This window comes from Heptranchias perlo, chromosome 1 (assembly GCF_035084215.1).
Source record: "Heptranchias perlo isolate sHepPer1 chromosome 1, sHepPer1.hap1, whole genome shotgun sequence".
In the NCBI taxonomy this organism is placed as follows: domain Eukaryota; kingdom Metazoa; phylum Chordata; class Chondrichthyes; order Hexanchiformes; family Hexanchidae; genus Heptranchias; species Heptranchias perlo.
The window spans coordinates 64,215,178-64,228,005 of NC_090325.1; the positions used below are offsets into that span (position 1 = coordinate 64,215,178).

At 49.9% G+C, this 12,828-nt stretch overlaps 1 protein-coding gene across 1 annotated transcript in view; it reads left to right on the forward strand.

Moving 5' to 3' along the window:
* Positions 1–11,689: 11,689 nt before the first annotated feature.
* The window catches only part of LOC137332936 (transmembrane protease serine 9-like), a 28,014-nt gene continuing 26,875 nt past the window's right edge, over positions 11,690–12,828 (forward strand). The window contains exons 1-2 of the mRNA XM_067997372.1: positions 11,690–11,824; positions 11,906–12,050. Of these exons, the coding sequence (XP_067853473.1) occupies positions 11,761–11,824; positions 11,906–12,050 (209 nt within the window). The 5' untranslated portion in view covers positions 11,690–11,760. The remainder of the gene's footprint in view (positions 11,825–11,905; positions 12,051–12,828) is intronic.

Below are 12,828 nucleotides of genomic sequence, written 5' to 3' on the forward strand. Positions count from 1 at the left end.
GAGTTGTGAGGAGGATGGAAAGAGGTTTCAAGGCGATTTGGTCAAGTTGGGTGAGTGGGCAAATACATGGCAGATGCAGTATAACATAGATAAATGTGAAGTTATCCACTTCGGAAGGAAAAACAGAAAGGCAGTGTATTATTTAAATGGTGATAGATTGGGAAATATTGATGTACAAAGGGACCTGTGTGTCCTTGTACACCAGCCACTGAAATCAAACATGCAGGTGCAGCAAGCAGTTAGGAAGGCAAATGGTATGTTGGCCTTCATTGCAAGAGGATTTGAGTACAGGAGCAAGGATGTTTTACTGCAGTTATACAGGGCCTTGGTGAGACCACACCGGGAGTATTGTGTGCAGTTTTGGTCTCCTTGCCTAAGAAAGGATATATTTGCCATAGAGAGAGTGCAACGAAGGTTCACCAGACTGATTCCTGGGATGGCAGGACTGTTGTATGAGGAGAGATTGGGTCGACTCGACCTGTATTCACTCGAGTTTAGAAGAATGAGAGGGGATCTCAATGAAACGTATAAAATTCTGACAGGGTTAGACAGACTGGATGCAGGGAGGATGTTTCCCCTGGCTGGGGGGTCCAGAACGAGGGGTCACAGTCTCAGGATACGGGGTGGGACATTTAGGACTGAGATGAGGAGAAATGTCTTCACTCAGAGGGTGGTGAACCTGTGGAATTCTCTACCACAGAAGACTGTGGAGGCCAAGTCACTGAGTATATTTAAGAAGGAGCTAGATAGATTTCTAGTCACAGAAGGCATCAAGGGATATGGGGAGACAGCGGGAATATGGTATTGAGATAGAGGATCAGCCACGATCATATTGAATGACGGAGCAGGCTTGAAAGGCCAAATGGCCTACCCCTGCTCCTAGGAACATAGGAACAGGAGTAGGCCATTCAGCCCCTCGTGCCTGCTCCGCCATTTGATAAGATCATGGCTGATCTGTGATCTAACTCCATGGGCCCGATTTTAGCAGGCCTGTGGGTTCCCAGCGGGTGGTCCTCCGGGAGCGTGGAAAACGCGGACGGCTAATTGAGTGCGCCCCCCGCGCGATCGCGGGATAATTGATTCCATTAAGCCCTGCTTCCGGGTTCTCCGCGCCCCAGCTGCGTGCCGGCGGGCTGCGCATGCGCACTACCGTTTACGCGATGTAGGAGCTCCACTTAAAGGGGCAGTCCCCCAAAGCCCCTCCTGCTGCAATCAAGAGGCAACACAGGATGGCGCAACCCAGGGGCAAGGCTGCGCCACGCTTCTCCGACCTCGCGCTGCAGCTGATGCTGGAGGGTGTGAGGAGGAGGAGGGACACGCTGTTCCCTGCGGACGGACGCAAGTGCCCTGGCTCCGCCACCAGGAAGGCATGGGCAGAGGTGGCGGCGGAGGTCAGCAGCAGGGCCAACACCCCCAGGACATGGGAGCAGTGCCGCAAGCGGTTCAATGACCTCACTAGGTCCGGCAAGGTGAGTACATCAACGCACCCTCCCACAACCCGTCCCCACCATCACGCCAAACAGATCACAACCCCTCCTGCAGAGCCACCACAGCGCTCCCGCAGCAATCCTCACAGCCACTCACTCACCATCCTCCCGTGCCCGCAAGTACCCACCGTCCCTGTCCCAACTCGAACACTACCACACACCCCAATCCCCATGCAATGGGATGGGCATGTGGCACACGCATCCTCCCATCCATCTGCCCCACGCTCAACCCACCCACACTGATGCTTGATGCGTCTCACTATGCAATCTGCACTCACTCACGCATCTGTGTTTTGCCTTGACAGGAGAAGAGATGCAAGAACAACAGAGAAAGGGCCCGCACCGGAGGGGGCCCGCCGCACATGGTCGAACTTACGGATGCAGAGGTGGAGGCGCTCGACCTCGCCGGCACGCAACATTGCCTCTCTGTTGCGGATGGCGAGTCTGTCGCTGCAGAAACGGCCGGTAAGGGAAAGCTGACACTCAACACTCATGATCGCGAGTGACCGTATCATCACCTGGCATCTGGCGCACCGCAACGTTTGTGCACATGCCTCATAGTGCCCTCTGTTCTCTTGCAGGGCCGTCTGCGAGCGATGCGATTGAGGAGGGCGATTCCTCAGAGGACATGCCGGTCTCTGAGGGTGCATCATCACATATGAGCCAACCATCCACCAGCGCAGAGACACGCACCTCGGTGGGTCCCCCTCGCCAACTAGTTGGGGTTGCACATGGTGATTCACCGCGCACGTGTGAGCATGAGCAGACCCTGGTGGCAGGGGCAGCCGCGGAGGGTCCGCGTCGGTGGGAGCACTCATCTCCAGGCTCTGCTCAGCCGGACCCAGATGCTGAACCCAGGGGGCCACCAGTCAAAAGGAGCGTCGTCGAGGGGCACCAGCACATTGCCGAGGTACTGGGAGAGGTGCCGCGTGCATTGTCCACAATTGCGCAGGCGATGGAGGAGTCCAACTCCTGCATGCGGGCATTGGTGGCGCAGATACAGGAGGGTATCGGCGACACAGTGTCGCGGGTAGGTGCGGGAGCGTCTGCGGTGGAGGACAGGCTGGCCTCCCTCGAGCGTCACGCACAGCTCCACATCGAGTCCGTGCAGGCCCTGATAACGGCTGTACGGATTCAGGGTGAGCAACATTCCGCCGCCATAAACAGGCTGACGGATACACTAGGGGTGGCCTTGCAAGGCCTCACACATGCAATCCAAACTGTCGTCCAGCAGGGTGGAAGGGGTGATGTGGGCCGAGGCCACAAGAGGGATGATGGTGACCGGGGACATGGAAGCGGGGACGCTTCTCAAGGTGCCCCCACGTCCCACCCGTTGCCCCCCTCTCAACCAGTACCCGCAATGGTGCCTCCTCTCCGGGTGGCCGAGTCTGCCCCTGCACAGGTGCAGGAGGAGCAGTCTGTGGAGGTGCCCTCACGGGCACCGAAACCCAGGGGCCGTCCGCCCAAAGCATCTACCCGGTCAGGGCAAGAACAGGAGCAACCTGCCACTACCTCTGCTGGAGCCACAGGGGTAGCACCACGTAGGGGTATCCGGAAAAGAAATCCAAAGGCGTTATAAGCACAAAGGGAATGCACCAGGGTGTCTGTTCATTTATACACTTTTTGTTTATAGTCGTTCACCTTGTACATATTAAACACTATCGTTCTCACCACTCCTGCCACCTCTCGTCCATTCTTCCGCGGCCTGTGCAATAGGTGCGTTCCGTGCAGCCCATCATGACGGCGAACACCTGCTGCCGCCCATTGGGCACACTGCTGTGGGTGCAGGAGTACTGGCGACACTCTTCTGTGGAGGGGGCTGGTATGGCCCCTCGCATGTGCAGGTGAGGAGATGCGAACACCTCGCACTGTCTGACTCTAGGAGAACCGTTGACATATGAGTGCCTCCCTGGCCCGGCGAGCATCCCGGTGAGTCGGGGTTCGGCCCATGGGTCGTTCATCATCATCTGGCGCGTCCCCCTCCTCCCCCTCCTCCTCCTCCTCCTCCACCTCCTCCTCCACCTCCACCTCCTCGTCCTCATCGCCGTCCTCAATGTGGGTGGCGGGTGTGGATGGGGCCTCCTCCAGCGGCACCCCTCTCTGTTGGGCCATGTTGTGCAGGGCACAGCAGACAACTATGATTCGTCCCACTCTGAATGGTGTGTATTCGAGCGCTCCCCCAGAACGATCAAGGCACCTGAAGCGCATCTTGAGCAGCCCTATGGTCTGCTCAATTGTAGACCTGGTAGCAGTGTGGCTGTCATTGTACCGACGCTCCGGCTCGGTGATGGGGTTCCTCAGAGGCGTCATGAGCCACGTGTGTAGGGGATACCCCTTGTCGCCGAGGAGCCAGCCGTTGCCGGCGTTGGGTGCGTGGAAGATGGGCAGGACGGTGGACTCCCTGAGGACGAAGGGCATCGTGGCAGCTGCCGGGGTATCTGGCGCACACGTGTAGGAATCTCTGGCGGTGGTCACAGATGAGCTGCGCGTTCATGGAGTGATACCCCTTCCTGTTGATGAACAGCCCTGGCTCATGCAGAGGTGCCCGTATTGCGATGTGGGTGCAGTCGATTACACCCTGTACCCGTGGGAAGCCAGCCATGGCATGGAATCCAACCGCCCTCTCCATCTGGCTGCGCTCGTCCATGGCGAAGTTGATGTAGTGCGAGGCCCTGCGGAACAAACCATCGGTGACCTGCCTTATGCACTTGTGTGCAGACGACTGACAGACTCCGGTGATGTCCCCGGTGGCACCCTGGAAGGATCCGGATGCGAAGAAGTTGACGGCAGTGGTGACTTTGACGGCGACAGGTAAGAAGATGCTGCTTGGTCCATCCGGTAGCAGCTCGTCATTAAGGAGGCTGCAGATGTCGGCAACTACCTGGCGATTGACTCTGAGCCGCCGTATGCACTGCTCCTCGGAGAGGTCCATGAAGCTGAGCCTCGGTCTGTAGACCCTGTGTGGAGGGTAGTGCCTCCTGCGGCGCCTCTCTCTCTGCGGTTGCCCTCCCTCCTGCTGTGCAGGTGGGTGTGCCACAGCACCGTGTTGGGGGGCTCCACGTCGCTGAGGCGGACGGCGTGGACTGCGAGGCTGCTGGGGCTGGTCATGCTGTTCGTCCTCCGAGGATGTCAACGCACCACCCATCTGGCAGGTGTTGGTCTGAGGGGTTGTGCAGGGTAGGTAGGTGGTTCCTTGCACTGGGGCTGCGGTTTCATGTCGGTCTGTCCTCTGGCTTGGCGGGGGGTGGTGGAGGGCAGGGGTTGCCCTATGTGACGCGGTGGCCTCCTGCGTGGGTGAGGGCTCTCCCCCCCCACTGTGGAGTGCACCTTGGCAGCTGCCACAGGCTGCTGGCTGCAACACGTCTGGTTGGAGTGAGAGTGTTTCCCCCAGTGTGTGAAACAGTCTGAGTTGAAGGTAAAATCCCACACTTCCTGTTATGACAGCTGAGTCAGGTCATTTAATGACCTCAACAAGCAAAATAAATACACTCAAGTGGCATCCCGCTGGCTTTAATTGCCTGCGGGATTCCCACCAGCGGGGTCTGCGCACGTACCCCCGCACGTCATCGGGGAACCCGGAAGTGGGCGGGATCGAGGCGCGATCCGGTCACGTGCTTGGATATCGGGATTTTCGGGGGCCCCTCCGCTGGAAACGCACACGAAACCCGCTGGTAAAATCGAGCCCCATATACCCTTAGGCCCATATCCCTTAATACCTTTGGTTGCCAAAAAGCTATCTATCTCAGATTTAAATTTAGCAATTCAGCTAGTATCAATTGCCGTTTGCGGAAGAGAGTTCCAAACTTCTACCACCCTTTGTGTGTAGAAATGTTCTCTAATCTCACTCCTGAAAGGTCTGGCTCTAATTTTTAGACTGTGCCCCCTACTCCTAGAATCACCAACCAGCGGAAATAGTTTCTCTCTATCCACCCTATCTGTTCCCTTTAATATCTTATAAATTTCGATCAGATCACCCCTCAACCTTCGACACTCTATAGAATACAACCCCAATTTGTGTAATCTCTCCTCGTAACTTAACCCTTGAAGTCCGGGTATCATTCTAGTAAACCTACGCTGCACTCCCTCCAAGGCCAATATGTCCTTCCGAAGGTGCGATGCCCAGAACTGCTCACAGTACTCCAGGTGCAGTCTAACCAGGGTTTTGTATAGCTGCAGCATAACTTCTGCCCCCTTGTACTCTCGTCCTCTAGATATAAAAGCCAGCATTCCATTAGCCTTATTGATTATTTTCTGCACCTGTTCATGACACTTCAATGATCTATGTACCTGAACCCCTAGGTCCCTTTGGACATCCACTGTTTTTAACTTTTTTCCATTTAGAAAGTACCCTGTTCTATTCTTTTTTGATCCAAAGTGGATGACCTCACATTTGTCTGCATTGAATTCCATTTGCCACAGTTTTGCCCATTCACCTAATGTATCAATATCGCTTTGTAATTTTATGTTTTCATCTGCACTGCTTACAAATGCCATCAATCTTTGTGTCATCAGCAAACTTAGATATGAGACCTTCTATGCCTTCATCTAAGTCGTTAATAAATATTGTGAATATTTGAGGCTCCAAGACAGATCCCTATGGGACTCCACTAGTCACATCCTGCCAATGTGAGTACCTACCCATTATCCCTACTCTCTGTCGCCTTTCGCTCAGCCAACTTCCTAACCAAGTCCATACTTTTCCCTCGATTCCATGGGCTTCTATCTTAGCTAACAGTCTCTTATGTGGGACCTTATCAAATGACTTCTGGAGGTCCATATAAATAACATCCATTGACATTCCCCTGTCCATGACTTTAGTCACCTTTTCAAAAAAATTCAATCAGGTTTGTCAGGCACGACCTACCTTTCACAAATCCATGCTGGCTCTCTCTGATTAACTGAAAATTCTCGAGGTGTTCAGTCACCCTATCCTTAATTATAGACTCCAGCATTTTCCCCACAACAGATGTTAGGATAACTGGTCTATAATTCCCTGGTTTCCCTCTCCTTTCTTAAAAAGCGGAGTGACATGTGCAATTTTCCAATCTAAATGGTCAGTTTCTGAATCTACAGAACTTTGAAAGATTATAGTTTGGGCATCTGCAATCTGCTCACCTACTTCCTTTAAAACCCTGGGGTGGAAACCATCTGGTCCTGGGGATTTGTCACTCTTTAGTGCTATTATTTTCTTCATTACTGTTGCTTTACTTATGTTAATTTTATTGAGTCCCTGTCCCCGATTCAATATTAGTTTTCTTGGGATTTCCGGCATGCTATCCTCTTTTTCTACTGTGAATACTGACGCAAAGTAATTGTTCAACATGTCCACCATTTCCCCATTGTCAATGACAATATCCCCACTTTCAGTTTTTAAGGGGCCAACACTGCTCCTGACCACCCTCTTTTTCCTAATGTAACTATAAAAGTTCTTCGTATTGGTTTTGATATCCCTTGCAAGTTTCTTTTCATACTCTCTTTTTGTAGCTCTTACTATCTGTTTTGTGACCCTTTGTTGATCTTTGTATCTTTCCCATTCGCCAGGATCTGTGCCATTTTTTGCCTTTTTGTATGCACTTTCCTTATGTCTTATAGCGTCCCTTACCTCTTTAGTTGTCCATGGCTGTTTTTTTTGGCAAGTAGAATTCTTGCCTCTCAGGGGTATAAACCGATTCTGTATCACATTAAATGTTTCTTTAAACATTTCCCACTGATCATCAGTTGTTTTACCCATTAACAGATTTGCCCAGTTTACTGTGGACAGTCTCTGCCTCATCCCATTGAAGTCGGCCTTGCCCAAGTCTAGAATCTTAGCAGCTGATTCACTTTATTCCCTTTCAAACACTACCTTGAACTCGATCATGTTATGATCGCTATTGGATAGATGTTCGCGTACAGTTAAGCCGTTAATTAAATCTGGTTCATTACTCATTACTAAATCTAGTATGGCTTGCCCCCTTGTTGCCTCTAGGACATACTGCTGCAGAAAACTATCCCGGACACACTCAAGAAATTCACTACCTTTCTGACAGTTGCTAGTCAGCTTTTCCCAATCTATGTGAAGGTTAAAGTCCCCCATTAAGACCACTATGCCTTTCTTACACGCTTGTCTAACCTCTGCATTTATACAATCTAGCACTTCAGAGCTGCTGCCTGGGTCCTATACACAATTCCCACTATAGTCTTAGATCCTTTCCTATTTCTCAATTCAACCCATAAGGTCTCTGTTGGCTCCTTACCTCTCGTTATATCCTCCTTTATCATTGAAGTGATTTCATCTCCAATCATTAAGGCTACTCCTCCCCCTCTTCCATTTTCCCTATCTCTCCTGTAGACCTTATAACCTGGTATATTTAGTTCCCAATCCTGACCATCCTGCAGCCATGTCTCAGTAACGGCTATCATGTCATGCCCTCCAATTTGAATTTGAATCTGAACCTGAAGTTCATTTAATTTATTCCTTATACTCCGTGCATTTGTATATAGAACTCTTAGTTGGGCCACACACCCTAGCCTGACCTTCAGCTTTGATGCTGGGTTAATCGCTTTACACCTTCTAGTTTTCACTTTATCTGCAGTGTCTAAACTACACTTTCTTTCTGCTGCTCTACGCTTTTCACTTTCACTTGTTCTTAAACAATTGTTTGTACTATTTGTATTATAAATTTCCCCTGGTCTTCCCCTCTCTTGCTGCTCTCCTTCTGACTCCCCGCTCAGGTTCCCATCCCCCTGCCACTCTAGTTTAAACCTTCCCCAACAGCACTCGCAAGCACCCCCGCGAGGACATTGGTCCTGGCCCTGCTCGGGTGTAACCCGTCCCGCTTGTACAGGTCCCGCTTGTACAGGTCCCACCTTCCCAAGAACCGGTCCCAATGTCCCAGGAATCTAAATCCCTCCCTCCTACACCATCCCTGCAGCCACACATTCATCCGGTCTATTCTCCTGTTCCTATACTCACTAGCACGTGACACTGGTAGTAATCCTACCTTTGAAGTCCTGCTTTTTAATTTATCTCCTAACTCCTTAAATTCACCTTGCAGGACCTCATCCCTTTTTTTAACCTATGTTGTTGGTGCCACGATATGGACCACGACTACTGGCTGTTCACCCTCCCCCTCCAGAATGTCCTGCAGCCACTCTGTGACATCCTTGACCCTAGCACAGGGAGGCAACATACCATCCTGGAGTCACGTTTGCGGCCAACGAAACGCCTATCTGTTCCCCTTACAATTGAATCCCCTATCACTATAGCCCTGCCACTCTTCTTCCTCTCTTCCTGTGCAGCAGAGCCACCTGTGGTGCCACAAACTTGGCTCTTGCTGCTTTCCCCTGATAAACCATCTCCCTCAACAGTATCCAAAGCGGTATATCAGTTTGAGAGGGAGATGGCCCCAGGGGACTCCTGCTCTACCTGCCTAGTCCTTTTACTCTGCCTGGCGGTCACCCATTTCCTTTCTGCCTGCATAATCTTTACCTGTGGTGTGACCACCTCACTGAACGTGCTATCCATGATAGTCTCAGCATCGCGGATGCTCCACAGTGAATCCACCCGCAGCTGCAGCTCCGAAATGCGGTTAGCCAGTAGCTGCAGCTGAACACACTTCCTGCACACATGGTCGCCAGGGATCGCCCATTTTTTACATTTCTATGGAATGGGATAGTGGCGCAATGAAAATTGCAGCACAGAACTTACTGACCCATTCCCTCTGCTGCTCCAGTCACCGCCATTTTGGTGGGGCTCTTGAAATGGGCGGTCCTGGCGTCCCCCCAAAAAGAGGCCGACCCCGCATTAGCCTATTCAAATAGGGGTCCTCTGGTGTCAATAATGCTTCTCCTGGCCCTACAAAAATCATCCCCCAGATTCCCATCCCACCATGACACTCTCCCAGTAACACCTCCCCCACCCTCTATTTACCATGACTGCTCAGCTCCACGGAAGAGCCGTATGATTCGCTCTCCCCTCTCTGACCGGTGAGCTGCCTAAGTACACTCATGTAGTGCTAACAGCTTACCGAGTATATTTAAATGAGGCCTGACCATGAAAATGATTTGAGCTTCTGACCACTTCTATCAGGCAGGCGGTTAGCTCGCTCCAGACAGCCTCCCACCCAATGGAAGCGGTCACGCAAAATTCTACCCCATTGTGTCTTTATCAGTATAGGGAGGAAAGTCAAACAGTATCATAGAGAGTGGAAAACTCACCGGGCTCTATTTTAGCACCCGCTATCGGCTGCGTTCCTGGCGGGGGGGGCTCCGAAAATCGGGGAATCCTGGAGCGGGTCGGGAGCCCGGCTCCAACACGCCCACTTCCGGGTTCCCCACAGACACGCCGACGTGCGCGCGCAGCCCCCGCATGTGGGACTCCCGCAGGCAATTAAAGCCAGCGGGGTGCCACTTGACAGTATTTACTTAGGTATTTCAGGTCATTAACAGACCTGATTAAGGGAATATGTCAGGAGAGGTGGGATTTTAGAGACAACTGAGACTGTTTCCCGTACTGGGGGAAACACTCCCAGTTGAAATGGACGTGTTGCAGTTATCAGCCTGTGGCAGCTGCAAAGGTCCATTTGACAGGTGCGGGGGGAGACCCTCACTCATTGCAGGAGGCCACTTTGTCACTTGGGACAAAGTTTGGCCTCCACCACCCACCTCCTGACAAGAAAATTCACCAACTTGCACACTTACCCCGGGGTCCAGAGACATGTACCTACCTTGCGGACCCCCTCAGATGCACATCTTCCGGATGGGGGCCGCCGTAGCTGCAGTCATGACCTCCACGGAGGGTGAACAGCTGGCCATGCCGTCCACCTCTGACACGTGGAGCTCCACAACAGAGTGCTGTGACACATCCACCTGCACAGCAGGAGGGAGAGCAACCGCAGAGAGAGATGCGTCGCAGAGGGCACTACCCTCGCCACAGGGTCCACAGACCGAGGCTCGGCTTCCTGGACCTCTCTGAGCAGCAGTGCACACGGAGGCTCAGAGTCACTCGACATGTAGTCGTGGACACCTGCAGCCTCCTTCATGCCGAGCTGCTCCCGGTTGGCCCGAGCACTATCTTCTTACCTGTCTCTGTCAACGTCACCACTGCCCTCAACAACTTCTCCTCCGCATCCTTCCAGGGTGCCACCGGGGACATCGCCGACGTCTCTCAGTCGTCTGCACAGAAGAGCCCTGCAAATACACCTACACCCACTCTGCAGTGACACAATGGGTGGCATCAGTTGTGGGTCTTCATTGTAATCCTCAGGAAAGGGCATTATTGCACAAACCAGACAAGATTTGCACAGACGTGGCAGTAGTGGTGCCAATATAATATGTGATGTGAGTTGGTCAGAAATTCAATATAAGTAAAAATCATGACAAACCCTCAAACACGCTGGTAACATCGAGCCCACCATGTGGGGAATTGTAAACACAAACATGCATCCTACCAATGTGTGTTCAGCTTAAAAACACAACCACCATGCTATAATTTCTCAGCAATTTCTGACTATTTTTACAACATCACTGGAAAATTCTTTTGTTCTACTGACCAAACAGATCAGAAACAATGGAATAAAAACAGAAAATGCTGGACTTACACGGCAGATCAGTCTATGTCAAGAGAAAAGACAGGTTAATGTTTTGGGTGTAGACCCTTTGTCAGAACTGATTCTGATGGAGGTACACATTTCAAAACGTTAACTTGTCTTATCTCTTTACAGATCCTGACCGAGCTGCGGGTAGTTCCAGCAATTTCAGGTGTACTTTTTTGTTAGATCAGAAACAATAACTTGGATACCAAAACTAACAGTAAATACTGAGATACATTGAGGAATGAAGGCAATTTTAGACACTGGAGTATTTCCCAGTAAAACTAAAAATTTTGCATTTTCTGATCAGCAGGAAATTACATATTAGTATTTAATATCTTGGTATCACTCAACCTTAATCAACATAAAAACTAAATCAAACAAGAATAGAATAGATTTTTTGAAAATCTAACTATAATTATGGCATAACTTCCTTTGTTGTAGGCAATATTTATGCCACCTTCTTTATGGTATAGTCCTTGAAAAGCAAGAATTTTGCATGTTATGACAAATTGTGAGCTACTATCAGTTTCTAATGAGGGCATGACTGTAATGTTCTCAGAGCTGTATCGTTGTGACATTACTAGTTTTGATAAAACCATTAAAAAGTAACAAAGCAACACTTTAGTCTAAAACTTGCTAATACCACATCCTCCTCCAAAGCTACAAGAGCTGCTCTTAGCCTAGTGCATTTGGACAAAATGCTCAGCATGCTGCAGGTGGCATTCGTTGTGTCAGTAATCAGTGTCTTCGCTGACCAGGGCTGTAAGTATATGATAAACTGTGTTTTTAACTTCACTGAAATGATTGCTGTTTGTGATAGTTATATATTTTTTTCTCCTATAGCTAACTGCATGGAAATCATCGGAAGTCATGACGTTAAACCTCATTCAAGACCTTACATGGTGTCCATCCAGTCTAACAACAAGCATATATGTGGAGGAATTCTGATCCAAGCAAAATGGGTTCTGACTGCCGCAAACTGTCAAATGTAAGATATTTTATTAATTCTAATCTCTTTAGATGTATTTTCCTGAACAAATTAGAGGGAGTAACACAATTTTTCAGGCTGTAAATTAGTAATGTAACTCCAGTGTGGCATTAAACTGGGTTTACAAACTTTATGGCCAAGACTAGAACTTTACACATGCTTGGACAGAGCTCTCATCTGGATCTGACAGTCCAATTCACTCCCAGAGTGTGAACAAGTTACTGCCAGCTGTGAATGGATATTGGAGCCTCCAATCTGAAATCAATAGTCACAGTATAACTGCACCTTCTGATAACAGAGGTTTCACTTTTTTATGGCAGGTCATCTTTAACTAGCATTTCTATTCTCTTATCTGTTTATATTCAAATTTTTCAGATCCTATGTTTAAAAGGATTTCAGTGCTATTGCCATTTATGACTGTGTTTCTGAATATACAGTAATTTAATTTCTAAATTTCTAAAAATATAGCTAACTATCTATTATGGTTGGAGAAAGTGATTTCTCAAAACTGTGGCAGATGGTCAACGTGGGGAAGTGTGAGGTTATCCACTTTGGACCTAAGAAAGATAGATCAAAGTATTTTCTAAATGGTGAAAAACTAGGAACCATGGAGGAGCAGAAAGATTTAGGGTCCATGTACAGAAATCACTTAAAGCTAGTTGACAGGTTCAAAAAATAATTGAAAAGGCTAATGGAATGTTAGCCTTTACCTCAAGGGGGCTGGAAATCAAAGGGGTGGAAGATTTGCTACAGTTGTATAAAGCTCTGGTTAGACCAC